The sequence below is a fragment of the Rhincodon typus genome, chromosome 19, assembly GCF_021869965.1.
Source record: "Rhincodon typus isolate 14 chromosome 19, sRhiTyp1.1, whole genome shotgun sequence".
Lineage (NCBI taxonomy): Eukaryota > Metazoa > Chordata > Chondrichthyes > Orectolobiformes > Rhincodontidae > Rhincodon > Rhincodon typus.
This window is the reverse complement of record NC_063350.1, coordinates 51902965-51919897: the sequence shown is the minus strand read 5'-3', so window position 1 is coordinate 51919897 and position 16933 is coordinate 51902965. Positions and strand designations below refer to the sequence as shown.

Here is a 16933-nt window from a genome sequence, read left to right as displayed (position 1 = left end):
TCTGAGGAAGGGTCACCGGACCCGAAACGTTAACTCTGTTTTCTCCTTCACAGATGCTGCCAGACCTGCTGAGCTTTTCCAGCTAACATTTCTCATTTTGTCAGCTTTGTACGTGCAAATTAATTGTCATAGCTTTTGTCATTTTAAGCTGTTGGAATAAGATAAAGTTCCATTAACTAAGGAATAATGTGATACGTTCTGCCAGATATTGTACTGTAATGTTTTAGTTGATGCTTTGTGAAAATTAGAACTGTGTGGCCTGTGAATGCCTTTCAGTTTATCCATTTAATATATCTAGCTTAGTTCCAATATCTGCTGGAGTTGTTACGGAGATCAGTGACTGGCTTGCACCAAAAAATCCAGTGTTCCTAACTGAAAAGTGACAGCAGAACACTGAAATGTTTCCAATGTGGTCCATGAAAATATTACACCAGTTGGCTTATTGATTGGACAAAATTTGACAAGTTCATTTGTTTTGTTTTCCTCCGGTTCAGCATTGGTTGAAGAACTTTGTGATTGTGAATGGTCTTCGGTTTAAAGAAATCGGTCTTGCCTGCTACTTTAATCTTGTTAAAATGGTTCAAAACTTTGCTTTTGCAGCATGTTTGATGTCGGAGGGCAACGAGACGAGCGCAGGAAGTGGATTCAGTGTTTCAATGGTAAGAGCTGAAAGTGAAGTTTCTTGGAGGCTATTTCTGGTAAGAAGAGTATTATTAATAAGGGAAGATTCTTCGCCAGTGTATATTTGATGGTTTGGAAGTCAAGCTGATGGCAACACTTGAGGGAAGAGTGCTTTATTGTCAAACTTAGTGTTGCTTGTTTCACATAGCTTGGGTTTCACCAGGCTTTTGTCCAACTCGCTGCTTCATCTCTTTAGAAGTGAGAGGCTAGTGTGGACTCGGTTCATCCTGTTTGAGTAATTTCTTCAATCTTCGAGCTGGAATGATGAAGCTTTCAGAAGTATGTCTGTTTCTTTTTCTAGAATAAAGGGCAGATGTAAGCAGAATAAGATGCCTAGAGTCTGCAACACCATGCACTTGTATGGTAAAGAATTTAGCAAATCCCAAAAGATGGGATGATCCCCTGATGTTGTGCCTCTGTAGGTTTCCCCAGGAGCTTATACCAAAACTAGACAATGTTTTTGGTATGACATGACCAAACCCAGTACTGCTCACCCAATACCCACATCACCACTTCCAGAAAAATCATGCAGATAGCATTTATGGGTGAGAACTCAGGTTGATTTGCCTTAATAACTCAATTGATACTAATACCAATTTGAGACCTCAATACTGCCACATTTAAATCTGACTAATATGACCCAAAACTCAGCATTTAACCTGGATCCACTGGCTGAAAAAAAGCTGTGCTAAAGCACTGATGTCTCTCTTCTTTTTGGTACGTCAAACTTCCTTAGTAAAATGCCACAAATGTCTCTTTTTTGAAACTTTTTGTTGGATTTGTTTAGTGCGTTATATTGCTTCAGAGGAAGTTGAAATTGTGCAAAATTTTTAGTAGTTTAATCTGTGTTTACAGGCCCCATTGTTTACATCAACAAACCCCATAAAATGAAACCAGAGTGAAGAGAGAGAATTTCCTGAAAGACAGAAACCAGGTTTAGTAAGGAATAGACCAAGAATAAAAAGGATGGATGCGAAAGAGGAGGCTGGCAAAAAGTAGCAGGGAAGAAAGTGAGTGTATAATTAATGAATAGGCTGAACAGGAAAAGATTGGGATACATAATTGGTGCTTACATTGTAAAGACCTACAATGTTCTGTGCACAAATGACATGTAATTTACAATGTGGTAGCTACATTAAACTTAGACATGTTATGTATCCATAGATTTAATCCCATTACCAATAATGTGTCAGTCTTCCATGACAACTTGCCTATTGTCAAGAGTGGATGAACCAGAATTTCCTCCAATTAAATGCTAGACAGAATTATGTTCTCATTTGGAGCCTTTACTGTCACAGGTGAATCACTTTTTAAGTTCACTTTAGTCAAATTGGTATGGTTCCATCATCACACATAGGACAGAGCAGGTATAGAAGGCAGATCTTTCCTAAAGACTTCTTGCAAATTTGGCTTTTTGGCCATTATAGAATTGGGTTTCATTCGCTACACATTGTCCACGGACAAGATCATTTGTTTCTACCTTCAAATATTATCTATTAATCTCTGCTTCTAACTTCTACCACCAAAGCCTCGTCCACTCCTTTGCCCTCCCGTTTACTTAGTGGCTCCAGGACAATCTACGCTAACTTCCTATCCTACACCAATTCAGCGAAAATTCCAATGGCCTGGTGGTATTATCGCTGGACTGTTAATCCAGAGATCCAGATAACATGCTGGGGACTCAGGTTTGAATCCCGCCACGGCAGATGGTGGAATTTGAATTCAATCAATATCTGGAATTAAGGATCTAATGATGACCACGAATCCATTGTTGATTGTTGGAAAAACCCATCTGGTTCACTAATGTCCTTTAGGGAAGGAAACTGCCATCCTTACCTGGTCTGGCCTACATGTGACTCCAGAACCCACAGCAATGTGGTTGACTCTTAACTGCCCTCTGGGCAGTTAGGGATGGGCAATAAATGCTGCCTGGTCAGCGACGCCCTCATCCCGTGAATGAGTAAAGGACTCTTAGAAGATCCCCATGTGTGCTTTGTTAGCTTTAGTTTGGGTTTCTATGAACACAGTATTTGATTCTTCCAGACTATGCCATTGTCTCCATTTTGCTGAAGTTTTCAAAGATCTTATTTCAAATTGATGGAGAATTAAAAGTTGACTTGAAAGCTCCTTTACTTATTGCACAGAATATAACACATTTTAGCAAAACTGATCTTCTGAGCATATATGTCTGTTCTAAACAGTCTCATTCATGTTTAATACTGAATTGAATAAATGTGTCATATTACAGGCAAAGTCATGGAGACTTGGTTTTTTTTTTAAACTGTTTCTAACTAATTTACCTCATCCCATATTTGTTCCTCAGATGTCACTGCTATCATATTTGTGGTGGCAAGCAGTAGTTACAACATGGTTATACGAGAAGACAATCAGACCAATCGTCTCCAAGAAGCTCTTAATTTGTTCAAAAGTATCTGGAACAACAGGTAAATGTATAACTGCTGTCATACTGTATTGGAGCATCAGGAACTAGAATTAATAATTGCACTTAGGTCATAGTTGATATGTGTATCAACTCTATTTATCTGTCTTTGTGCCCTTCAGTACCTTTACATATCACACAGGCTGGAATTCTATCAAGTGTGTCACTCCTGATGTCATTCCTGGCATCATAACTGGAACTGTGTGCCACTCCCACTTCTTTGCCATTTCCCTTGCAATTCTAATTAATATTCCAAGTGCTAGAAGTGCGCATGTGGGGAAACTTTCCATTGAGGCAACCTATTAAAGACCCTCCTGGTCAAACAGAGAATCTTTGAATCATAGCCACAACTTTTTTGCCCAGCTGCATTGTCATTGACATAAGACGTGCATAGGAGTGTTTTGCAAAATTAAGTTTCGCTTGTACATATTTCATGTTACATTGGTTTCACCATATTGTATACAGCATTATTATTTGATGAGATCAGCTTAGAAAGCTGAGTGTAGTGACGTGCCTCATGTTTGGCACATGTTGGTTACAGAGGAGTCAGCTGAGTCCTTTGTGAAAGAAACGATTTTTTGCTTTTACCATTTATTTTTTATTGAATGTTCATTTGGTGCCAAATGTTGTACTCTGTGTGACTTGGATGAACCTGCAGACTCAACTGACCTTCGCTTCTGTATATTGTTATGGACTTGGCTCGAGATTACTCTTACTGGTGGGATAATTGAAATGCTGTAGCTGAACTCGGAACCTGTAAGGATTTTGCTAGCCAGCAGCCTCTGATGGATACACATCTGCAGAGTACTGACATTGCTCTTTAGGCCCATCACTTTCTTGTCTTAACTGGTTTTCTCCTCCATACCCAAGACACCTGGCCTTCCCACCTCACTCTTTCATGCTTCCATCCCAACTCCAAAACCCCCCTCACCACTGACACACCCTTGTTCATTCTGAGTCTCTATGCAAAAGTCCATTCTCTTCCTTCCCACTATTGTGCCATGGAATTAACCAAGGAAAACTGCACAAGTTGACTTACTGCCTTTTAAGTGTTCATGAACCCAGTAATATTAAGATTCTCATTCTACTTGTTTTATCGTGAAGGTATTACAGCTTAAAATTTGCATTTCACCTGTTCCATTTAGAGCGGAGAAATGAGGAAAAATAATTTGTAAATTTTGTGTTTCTGAAAAGTGTGTCCTGATTTCACTTCTGAATGGTCATGCAATAATTTCAGGCTTCTGCACTGAAAACTAATACCAAGTTGAAATTAAGTCAAAATTGCTTGCCCATTTATTGAGCTAATGCCCTTACCATATCTGTTAAAGTGCCAGTAGAGAGTGCTGAAGTGGAGATCCACAGTTTACGGATTAAGGTCTGTTTTCTTCATGATACCTTGCTGTTATTTATTTCGTCTCTTAGAGGCCAGTTGTTATGGAAAACTTCATTTTCTAGTGCTGAAATGGCAGCTAAAAATTCAGACCCTCGGTCTTGTCTGAAGTATGACTTCACACCCTGCACTTCTTGGCAGGTACTGGTGATGGAGGAGTGCTATACAGGTACCACCTCTGGCAAAAATTCCAATTTTTGAGGGCATGATTTATGGACTTTATTCTTGGTTTAAAGGCTAGTTGGCTTGATTGAATTAGACTAAACTGGAACTGTGTTAAATTTATCAATGTTTAAATGGAGTACACCTTTTGGGAGTAGCACAGTATATTGGGTGTACAAATGAAATGAGGGACAGGACTTGCAGCAAAAGGTTTTCACAAAATTGATATTCGAGATGAAACTCTCCTGGGCTGAGTGAATTGTAACAAGTGGGAGGAAAGCTGATGCTGCAGCAACACAAGGAAATCCTAACTTGTAAATGAGCCAAATTTAGTATAGATGTAAGAAATTGTTCTGTTTATTTGGAATGTTGATTACTGAATGAGCATTGTTTTTCAATCTAGGTGGCTGCGGACCATTTCTGTAATTCTCTTCCTAAATAAGCAGGATTTACTGGCAGAGAAAGTATTGGCAGGAAAATCTAAAATTGAGGACTACTTTCCTGAGTTTGCTCGTTACACTACACCTGATGATGGTGAGCATGTTTTTATTTTATAATGAGACATTGGTTGAAGTTTCTCCTTCATTAGTGGTTTGCAGAAATTTAATTTTCTATACTTATTGAGATTCATTCTGAGCAGAAATCTGGAACTTGCCAACACAAAGCAGAACTACAAGGGCCTTGTTACCCTGTAACTTAGGGTAGATGCTGTGTTAATGGTGAGGTATGGAAAAGAATAAAAACTACTTCCAGTTTATCTCCTCCTCTGCCCTCCACCCCCCAAAAAACTAAAATAAAGCAAGATGTGGATAAATCGAAGTTGCTTTTTCTCTTGCCCTTCTCTCCCTTACCTTTTTCCTGTCTTGCTGTGAATGTGCCTTATATTCATTTACTATTTCAAACTGGTGGAAGCTTTCAAGTGAAAACAATCTTATTCTGAAATCAAGCAGAATAATGTTCCTTTTAATGGAATTTTTCATGTAAAAGTTACACATGGACAGGGGATCCAACTCATCTTATTATAAAATTAGTACAGAGAGTAGGCTACTGAAAAAATTTGCACCTCACCAAGCAGTCTACAGACTTGAATTACGTCTTGTCCAAAACTTAATGTTCTGAATGAACAGTTCCCAAGGAACATTGGGTGATTTGCTTTGTACCTATTAACTTGAAGGCTACTGTGATATGATTCTTGTGTGTTATATGCTGCTACACCAGTAGGTGACAATGTTGCATCATTGTGCAGTATGCTTAATTCTTACTAGTATATAAGTAGTTTTATTTCTGAATGGTAAGAAAAGGATACACAGTATAAATATTCACACTATTTCCACAACATCAAACTAGTTCAGCCATATTGGGGATAATTTTGACTTGGAGTAATAGTGTATGATGCATAATATTGAACCAGATATCTATTACCCATCTCTCCTAACTTTAATTTCTACTGTTAAATTGATACTGGCTTTTGTTATTCTTGTAAGTCCTTTCTTAAATGTCCTGAGTTTTCTGGCAAATGTCACCAAATAGGTCATAATCATAAACAGCCCTATCATATACTGAATGGAATAAGTTATCCCACTGATCACTTGAAAACCTGTCTCCATGAAGCACATCCTCATCAAAGGATTGTAGCAAAATTCAATCAATTAGATCTTTACTAAACTAAGCTATATCTTTGCCTTTCCATAAGATGTGTACATGTCATCTTGGAGCTTTATATTTCTTGCATCTGGTGGAAGCAGCTAACTCCTACAGGTTTTAACCTTCATTACACTGCACCTGGGTTATAATCTAATAAATGATTCTTCATAATCTGAAACATTTAGTTCTATTCATACAATTCATTCTCTCCAATAATGTTGCCCAGACTAGGTGAAGCTGAATTAGGAGACTGGGTTATCATTGAACCGGACCACCCATAACAATTAAATCCCCATTTCAATCTATTTAGGTATGTTTAATGGTAGGGTGGGTAATTACATTGTCACAATTAGCAGTTTCCATTCTTGTGATCGCATGGTGCAGAGCTTCTAGAGCTCACTTATCAATCAAGGATCTCTGTCCATCTTTCATTTATTGTTGCATTTATTTGAAATGGGGATGAATGAACAGGAGAGAGTGGTACATGTAGATTATGGTTCATGCCAGCGCTGCTGTTACCAATCATCATCATAAATGTAAAGATGGTTTTAAAGTCTGCTCTGCTACATTGAAAACCAGGTTCTTAAAAGCTATGTTCCCATTAAATGGCATGTTCGATGCCAGGGTTATGTACATAAATGTTGTTAAATTTTGATAGTACCTTTTGGCAAGTTCTGTTTGGGGTGATTAACATTTTTGGACGTACCAAATTCTGTTTCCTGTGTGGGAAATGCAGACTTGTAGAACACACTGGGATTCCTGCTAAATTCCACAAGTACTTTGTTTTGCAGTGAGGTATAATTTCTTTCTTGAATACAAAATAATGCTACCAAATTTAGTTGATTCTGAAGTCTAAATTCTCTTTATATTAGCATAATTTGTTTTTACTTCATTCATTAAAGCATCACCAGAGCCTGACGAAGATCCAAGGGTCACAAGAGCCAAGTACTTCATCAGAGATGAGTTCCTGGTAAGTATACCTGCAGGTATATTTTTTCAAAGCCTTATTTTTTTAAAAAAAAAGCTAATTCATGGAGTGGGGCCTATCTGGTATGACCATCCCCAATTGCAACAGCAATTTCTATCGCAGTTTTAATAAAATGAAATAACCGCAGACACTTCGCAGGAGCATTGTAAAACCTAAGTTCAATACTGAAATCTCTAAGGTGACACTAGGGTAGGTGGCCAAAAGCTTGGTTAGAGAAATAAGGTTTAAAATGCAACTTAAATTAAGGAAGAAGTACTGGATTGGAATTGCTAAAGGAAGAATTTCCAGAGCGTAGGGCCTATGTAGCTGAAGGCCCAAGTACCAGTAGCACAGCAAATTAAAATCTGAAGGCTGACGATGCCAGAACGAGATGAACACAACTTACTCCTTGAACTCCTACAGATGCATCACAATGCTGTTAGGGAGGGAATTAGGATGATATTTGACTTGGGAGGGGGGCGGTGGTGGCTGGAAGCAGAACAGATCTGGTGGTTGTCCCATACATTTGTTGTCCTTGTTTTAGTTTTCAAATGTCTTGGGTTCAGAAAATATTGACGATCTGTGGCAATGCAGTGCAGTGGTGCACACTTTGCTGAGTGAGTGGATGTTTAAGGTGATGGGTCACATGTCAATCAAATGTGCAATATATTTTTATGATCAATTTTAAGGTTTGTCCTCTGATGACACAAGTCACCATGGGTACCACTCTCTTTGTCTTTTGCACCTTCCTACAGCTATCCTATATCTCCCTATTTTGTAATCTAAAAACGTAAGAAATAGGAGCAGGAGTAGGCCATTTGGCCTCAAGCCTGCTGTCCAGTTCAATAAGACCATGGCTGATCTGTCCCAGGCCTCATCTCTTCTTTTTCTGCCAACTTCTCATACCCCTCAACTCCCTGATTTTTCAAATTCTGCCTGCCTTCGTTTTAGGTACTGTCAGTGATCTAGTTTCCACAACTCTCCGGGGTAGTGATTTCCAGGTATTTACTTCCCTCTTGGAAAAGAAGTTCCTTCTCAATCACTTATAAATGAGTTCCTGCTTATTCTGTAACTATGTCCCACACCAGTGGAAATATCTTCTCCACATCCATCCTGTCAAATCCCCTCTATCTTGTATGTTTCAACAGGATCACCCTTCATTCTTCTAAACTGTAATAAATAAAGGCTTAGCATGTTTAGTTGTTCTTGCTAAGCTCAATGAATCTCTTTTGATTCAATCCCAATCTATCCTTTAAATACAGGGCCCCAAACTGTATACACTACATGGCCTCATACTTCCCTGCATTAAGCTGCAGCTGCAAAGTTTTGCCCACTCACTCAACCTCTCTATCCCTTTGCAGGTTCCTTGTATCCTCATCACAACATGCCTTCCCACTTGTTTTTAATATCATCAGCAAATTAAAATACATGGAACTCTGCCCCATCCAAGTTATTAATATAGATACTAAATAATTGAAGCCCTGGGACTGATCATTGTGACATTCCTCTTGTTATGTCTTTTCAGTCTGAAAAAGTCCCTTTAATCCAAATCTGCCTTGTGTGTTCACCAATCCTCAACCCGCATTATTATCCCCAATATCATGAGCTCACATCTTGTGAAATGATCTTTGTGGCAGAACCTTATCGAATGCCTTCTAGAAATTATGTAAGCTGTATCTACTGGCTCCCCTTTATCATCTCTGCTTGTTAAATCATCAAAGAACTGTAACAAACTTATCGATCCTAATTTCCCTTTCATTAAACCGTGTTGACTCTGTTCGCTTGCATTAAGATTTTCTAAACACCCTGCTATTTCTTCCTTAATGGAATCTAGTGCTTTCCAACTGACAGAATTTAGGCTAACTACCTATAATTTCCTGCTTTCTTTATGTCTCTCTCCCTTGAACAGGGATGCCACATTTGTGGTTTTCAAATCTGCTGGAACCCTACCTTAATCCAATACATTTTGCACCAATACCTCTACTATATATGCAGCAATGTCCTTTAAATTCTTGAGATCACATCATTGGGTCCTGGTAATCTGTCTGGCTTTAATCCTGTTAGCTCATCAAGTACTTTATCCCTCGCGATAGAGACTGCAAGATCTATCCTCCTAATAGCACTTTGCTGATCTGTTATCTTTGGGATGTTTATAGTGTCCTCTACAGTAAAGACCAATGCAAAATTATCTGCCATTTCCCTGTTCCGCATTTCCCAGTTGCATTTTTTGTGGATCACACACTTATTTGACTACACTCTTTTTATATATCCATGGAAGCAGATATTTCATAATGCTCTGCAAAGATTTATTCTGTTTAAAAAGAAGGACTTGATGGGAAGGATGAACCTCTAATTAATAAAGTTGGTCAAGGAGAGTATCCAGTCAAAAACCAGGGATGTGAAGCAGCAAAAGCTAGTGGTAGGTCACAGAACTGGAAATTGTTTTTAGTGACCAACAATAGGTAACTTAAAAACCTAATAAAGGGGGAGAACATTGATTATCAAAGTAAATTAGCACAAAGTATAGTAATCTTACTGTTTGTTTTTATATTTGATTGGATTCTCTTTTTGACTCACTGCCTTTGCCTTTGCTAACCATGTACTGGGAACAGTTGCTTTTTATCCGCTCTGTCTATGTCCCTCGTAATCTTATACGCCTCAATCAGATCCCCTGTCAGCCTTTCCTGCTCTAAAGAAAACAATCCAAGTTTATCTAACCTCTCTCCATAGCTAAACTGCTCCATCCCAGGCAACATCCTGGTGAATTTCCTTGGCAACCCCTCCAGTGCAGTCACGTTCTTCCTGTAGTGTGGTGACCAGAGCTGCACGCAGTGTTTCAGCTGTGGTCTAACCAAAGTTCTGTACAGCTCCAATACAACTAGCCTGCTCTTGCATCATAACTGGAAAAGGCAAATGTCCCAAATGCCTCCTTCACTCCTTTATAAATCTGCCCTCTTGCCGTAGTGAGCTATGGATAAGCACCCAAAGATTTCTGTTCCTCGTGAATTTCTTAAGTGTCCTGCCATTCGTTGAATACTCTCGTCTTGTTACTTCTCCCAAAGTGCATCATTTTGTGCTTTATCAGCATTAAATTTCATCTCCCACTGATCTGCCCATCTGACGGGAATAAGTATTTGCTGTATTATGAAATATCTACTTAAATGTCTCCCCAGTGCTTATCTATGACTTTCCCCTTAGTTTGTTTTCTGAGCCTACATTAGACATCTCATTCTTCATATCTTGGTGGATTTTCCACCCTTAAACTAAAGCAACTGGTTTGAGACCCAAGTTGCTCTCCTTTCTACTGAATTTGAAATTCTGTTATGTTTGCAACCCCAAAGACAATACTTAAGATCTCTCATTAATTCTGGCTTATTACACATTACTGGATCTTCCTGGATAGATTTGCAGCAGTACATTGCACAGAAACAATCCCTGATACACTTTACGAATTCATCTTCTGTGTTATTTTATTCTGTTAGTATGCAGATTAAAATTGCACATGACAATTGTAGTGCCATTTGTGCATTCCTTCATTATTTACTGATTTGGTACTTGAACTGAGGCAACTCTTTGGGGCCTATGGACAAAGCCCATCTGTTTTCACCTTTCCCTTGTTCTTAGTTCCATCCAAATTGATTCGATGTTATGATCTATTGTATCTATACCATTATTCATCACCACACTGATACCATTTATTAACACATCTACCTCACTTCCTTTTCCTGCTTGTCTGTTTTTCCAGAACTTCAAATACCCTTGAGTGTTGAGTTCTTGATCACCTCATAACTACGTTTCCAGAATACAATTTATTTATATTTGTTTTGTCATTTTATCTTATCATTCAGCTGAAGAGGTTTAAGCTTTGGCTTTTTATCATTATTACTTACTCTAGTTCTGATTTCTGCAGCAGTCTTCTGCATTCTACTGTTCATTACTCTGCATCTCTGCTGTGTTTTATTTTGATATTTTACAGTTCCTTCAATGTAAACGCTCCACCATCCCCCTCCAAAATTAGTTTAAAATCCTATATACAGCCCTTCTTAAACTAGTCACCGAGACATTGGCCTTAGCATTGTTCTATTGAAACCTATCCCAACAGTATAGCTCACGCTTTCCCTAGTTTTGGAATCAGTACCTTATGAATCGGGACACATTTCATTAATCTTTGGAGTCATATGTTTTCCTCTCTAATCTTATTTACCCTTGGCTATTTTGCATGCAGTTCGGGTAGTCATCTAGAGATGATTGCCTACATGGTATTCCTTTTCAATTTAGCCCCAAACTGCTCAAAATCTCAGTAAAACTTCTTTCCTAGTCCTACCAATATTGTTGGTTCCTACCGCATAGGACCATGACACCTGGTTCCTCCTCCTTCCCCTTCCAGTTCCTGTCCAATCCAGAAGAGATGTCCTGAACTCGCCAGGTAAGCAAGCAGTCTTCAGGGCTACCTTTGCTGAAGACAGCAGTATCAGTTTGCCTAACTTTTCCTCTTTTACTACTGACTTCCTCTTGAAACAATGTCCAGGTATTTCTCCCCTCTCTGTAGTATGCGGATGATGCTTGTGTATGTGCAATCTCTGAGGATATATTCTAGACCATTGTCAGTGCTTTTTAGAGGCATATGAAAGCATGGAACATCCGCAAGACGAAGGCCCTTCATCAATCCTGGCAATCCTGGCCTGGCATTGTGGAGCAAACCCCCAATCGTAAAGGTCCACAGGGAGGCTTCCAATACCAGTGTCCTGTCGGCCAAAGCAGGTATTGATGAAGAGATCCAGCATCAGCTTCAACATGCTAGCGTAGCCTTCGGCCGCCTAAGGAAACGGATGTTTGAGAACAACAGATTTAACACCAAGGTCATGGTTGTATGGTGTGGTGGTTCCCACCCTCCTTTATGGCCATGAGATGTGGACTGCCTACAGTAGGCACTTCAAGGTGCTGGAACATCATTACTACCCGCGCAAGATCCTGTGGATCTGCTGGGAACAAAGATGCACCAACACCAGGGTCCTCAACCAGGCCAACATTCCCAGCATTGAGGCACTGACCACCCTTGATCGGCTATGATGTGCTGGGCATGTCGTCTACATGACCAACACAAGACTCCCCAAGCAGGTGCTCTACTCCCCAAGTTTGAAACAGCAGGGGAGCCCCAGGTGGACAGAGGAAGTGCTTCAGTGATACCTTCAAGGCCTCACTGACTAAGTGTGGCATTCCCACAGACACCTGGGAATTACTGGTCCAAAGCCATCCAAAGTGGAGGAGAAGCATCCAGGAAGGCATTGAGCACCTTAAGACTTGCAATTGGGAAAAAGCTGAAGCCTGGCGAAAACAGAAAAAGGAGCACACTGCCACACCCGCCCCTTCCCATGACCATCTTCTGACCGAAGTGTAATAATATTGATCTGTACAGCCACCAACAGACTCACCTTGAGAGTGTGGAAGACAGTCATCTCAGTCTGTGAGGGCCCACCAATAATGATTATGACGTCTCCCCTTTCCGATGTGATGCAACATCCGCAGCTCAGAATCGAGCTCATCAACTGTGATCCCAAGTTCCTTGAGCAATCAGCACTTGTTGCAAATATGGTCACTGTAGACCGCATCAACATCCATCAGCTCCCACATACTTAAGCTGCTATGTATTGCCTGCCCGACCATCTCCTATTCTATTTAATAAATTATTTTGGATGTTAATTTTTGTTTTGATTGCTTAACTGAAGTCTTCAGCTGAAATAACCTCCCCTGATTTAAATCACTTGATTAATTGAAAAGTAACATGGAAGAAATACCCAGGAATCTCGTTTTCCTGTGATGACAGGTAGAAGCAAGTTGACAGAGCTTTCTGCTGCTAGCTTTATTTCCTGTCACCATTGCGATTCTCTCGCAGGTCTGCTGTTCTGTTTAGGAAGCTGCTGACCCATATGTGGCTCTTGTGCTGTTGAGACACTGCTGACCCTACTCTATAATGCACTTTCTTTTGAAGATGCTGTCATCACGTGCTCTCCTGCCTTTGTGGCTGCTGTCCCCAGTCTTGCTGTTCTGAAAGCACAAGAATCTGCTCTGTCGCCGTTTTGGACCTGCCCTCTTAAATATCCCCATGTCCATCATTAACAGGGACACCATGCTTTGGAATTACTTTCCTAAATCTTTCCCTTTCGTTCTATTTTAAGACCGTCAATTTAAAATACGAAACATTTTGATCAATATTTTAGTCACACTTCCAAGTGTTTCCTTTGATTCAGCATCCACTCTTATGTTGAAATCCCTGTCAGGTCTATTTGAAGCATTTTTATATACTATATAGATGGTTATTAAACATAAATCATCCATATAGAAATGTAATTGAATAGTAATCAGCACTACCTGAATATCTTGAAGTAATAAATATGGGAATCCCTACTGAAGATGGGCCTGCTCTTTATTTGAACACATTGGAAAATACCAAGTCTGATCCCATGTTTTGAAGAATAACCAATAGAAACAGCTTGATAAGCTAGGAATCTTCATCCACAGATTTGTTTCAAGTATGATCAAAACAAAACATAAACTTGAAAAGATATATGTTAAAGGCTAAGACCTGGAGCAAAGAGAATTTGCTCCGTTTACTGTTTACAAAACCAGCTTAGAAAGGAACAGCTTAAAGGATCCTGTGTTATTGTTCTAGTGGATGATGTAGCAAGATGTATTTGGAAGAAGGCCACAGTATGATGAAACTTTTACCTGAAGCAGTAAAGTCTGAAGAATTGCTATTTTATACCAGTGAAATGATGTCATTTTCAAAAGAAATTGTGAAATACCTTGTTGCAACTTATTTGAACTGACTTAATCTTGTTTACAAAGAAGGTTAACCATTCTCTTCTTTTGCCTGACAGAGAATCAGCACAGCAAGCGGCGATGGGAGGCACTACTGCTACCCTCATTTCACATGTGCAGTGGATACCGAGAACATTCGCAGGGTGTTCAATGACTGTCGGGACATTATTCAACGTATGCACCTTCGTCAGTATGAATTATTGTGATGGAGAGCACTTGTCTTTGTGTATTGGACTCTTTATTCCTCATTTAACTTGCCCACACAGGTGGAAGAGAACTGGTGCGGTCTCTCTCCGAATGCACCCCTCCACTTTTCTCCCTGTCGGACAACAGCAGAACTTCTTGCTTGCTTCTGTCCCCTGGACAGTGTGAGATGGCATCACCTAAATGCCCATTTACATGTGGGTTTTCCTACTACTTTAACAAAATCAAAAAACTTAACCAAATGCCCTGGACGAGGAGTACTTGAAGGAATAGAAAGCAAAACTAAATCAAAAACCCACACAAATTGGGGAAAACTTGTTCCAGGGTAATCATCGCTGATGTGGGCTTATAATATCGATCCTGTATCCATTCACAGCAACAGAAAATGCGAAGGTGCCAAGTCCAAGCTGAAGACTAGACCTCTGATGTATTCCAAGCCTGACAAGGTGTGGAATGGACATGCTGAATCCCTGCAGATCCGAACAGTGCAAAAAAAAGAAATCTGATAAAGCCTCGCTGGTTTTTGAGAGGGGCGTTTTTAACAAAAAAAAATAAAGTCTGGCAGTCCTTGGACCTAGAACGTGATGAACTGCTTTTGGCCTGTGATTGTAGAAAGAATTAACCACACACACTGTTTTAGTTCTCCACAGATGAATCGTTCAGCTTTGTTCGTTCACTGGACTTCAGTCCAATTTATTTCTTTCCTGTCTATTCTGGCTTCCCCTATTCCCTTCCCTCTATTTTTGTTTATTTTACTTCTGGATTATTATTCTTGTACAGACTGTAAAATGTATTATTTTGTACAACTTTATTGAAAATAACTTGTAGAAGATCTTTGTGCCTTGATTATGGCTGTACCTGTAAAATGAGCTAAGATGTAAGTATGTTTGATTGCGCTGTACAGCTTTGTCAGCCCTATCTGCAGCATTAGCTCAAGGTAGGGAATTTATCTGTAGTTTAGTTTTTTTTCTGGTTTATAAAAGAAGGAAAAATGCTGTTTAGTATATTAAAAAGAAAGTACAAAATTGTGCAAATTAACCACTTAAGAAGTGAGGTCTTTAACAAGTGACCAGACGTTGCAGCATCATTTGCTTTTTTTAATTTTAGCTTTAACTCATTTCAGTCTATCCAGATGCAAACATGGCTTGTTTCTACATAAACCAAATTTTGCTACAAATTATAAATGTTAGTCTTTGGTCATTCATAGTCCTTTAAATTTTTTTTAAAATGTAGGCATTGTGTGAATATGGTGAGCATCGGTAGATCTGGCTCCTCTGGTCCAACCAACAGCAGATGTACAATGTTGGTAAAGTTAACACAAAGCAAGGTGTAACCCTTTGCATTTGGCCTCAGAATTCCAGTTGCAAATGACATTTTTATTTCTCTTTTAATAAAGAGATACCTTAGAAAATTTCGTTTATATATTAACTATACAGTAGCATCAAGTGAAGACGTGTGGATTTTTTCTTAAACTTGAATAATTTATGCAAATTATATGCTCAGAACAAGTTGTGGTACAGTACAAAAAGCAAAAATCACTGTAGCAATAAGAAAGCATGTAATTTTAGTAACTACTACACTGCTTTATATTTTATACCTAGGTGTTTTATGTCTGTGAGTATGTTACTTTTTCATGTGTCTTAAGATTACATGTACAATTTGTACAAAGTCTAAAATTACAGTTGTAATAACAGATCTAGTACAGTGTTAGCCTATATTACTCACCTCCCCCTCCTAACCCTGTGTTTTACCCTTTTTCTTACCCCCCCACCCCCATTCCCCCAGTTTATTTCAGCACACGATTAGTACTGCACAGTACTAAATCTGTTAGCTATCACAAAAGTTATCATAAAAAAAAAAGCATTGGCGATTCTGTTTCAGTGACAATGTCTAATGAAAGAATCTTAAGTAAATGGGAACCGCTGGAGAGAGAAAATGTAGATGATTTAACAAATAGGTGAAGTACAGAATGCTCAAACTCCAAGTTTTACATCTCCAACTTTTGTGCTAACAAATACATTCCGAATAAGATGCTAGCTTTGGCATCCAAAAGTGTTATTACAGTACCTTTGAAATATAACTACTGTTGTAATGTAGGCATCGTGGTCACCCATTTGTACATAGCAAGGTCCCACAACCAGAAATTTTTTTTTCTCTCTGTAATTGAGGAATAGATATTGGAAAGGAACAGGGGAGCACTTCCAGTTCTGCTGAGAAGTAATGCTGTGGGATCTTTTATAGCTACCTGAGAAGACAGAAGAACCTCGGGTTTGTCTCAACAGAAAGTTCATTCAACAATACAGCAATGTACTCCAGTTTGATATTTGAGCTCAAAACTCTGTAATGGGATTTGAACCCACAGTAGCAAGAATACTACCACTGACTAATTTATAAAATTAAATATCTTGACTAACTGCACAAGCAACAAATGACAACTGAAAAGACAAATTTACAAAAGCCATATGTGGCCAAGATATCAACCAAGTACCCATATATCTTGCTGTTGCATAAAATGGACACATTGGGTGACCAGCTCATCATCTGGTTGTGATTTTTTTTTTTTTTTGGCTTTTAGCCATCAGTACATAGCATTAGTTTAGTTATAAATTAAAATATTGAAGGATGA

At 39.1% G+C, this 16933-nt stretch overlaps 1 protein-coding gene across 3 annotated transcripts in view; it reads left to right on the top strand.

Moving 5' to 3' along the window:
- Window positions 1-15718, top strand: part of LOC109937847 (guanine nucleotide-binding protein G(s) subunit alpha) — a 286905-nt gene extending 271187 nt beyond the window's left edge. For all 3 annotated transcript variants that reach the window (XM_048608115.1, XM_048608116.1, XM_048608117.1), the window contains exons 8-12: window positions 601-659; window positions 3005-3125; window positions 5077-5207; window positions 7220-7287; window positions 14163-15718. In XM_048608115.1, the coding sequence (XP_048464072.1) occupies window positions 601-659; window positions 3005-3125; window positions 5077-5207; window positions 7220-7287; window positions 14163-14309 (526 nt within the window). In that variant the 3' untranslated portion in view covers window positions 14310-15718. The remainder of the gene's footprint in view (window positions 1-600; window positions 660-3004; window positions 3126-5076; window positions 5208-7219; window positions 7288-14162) is intronic.
- Window positions 15719-16933: the final 1215 nt, after the last annotated feature.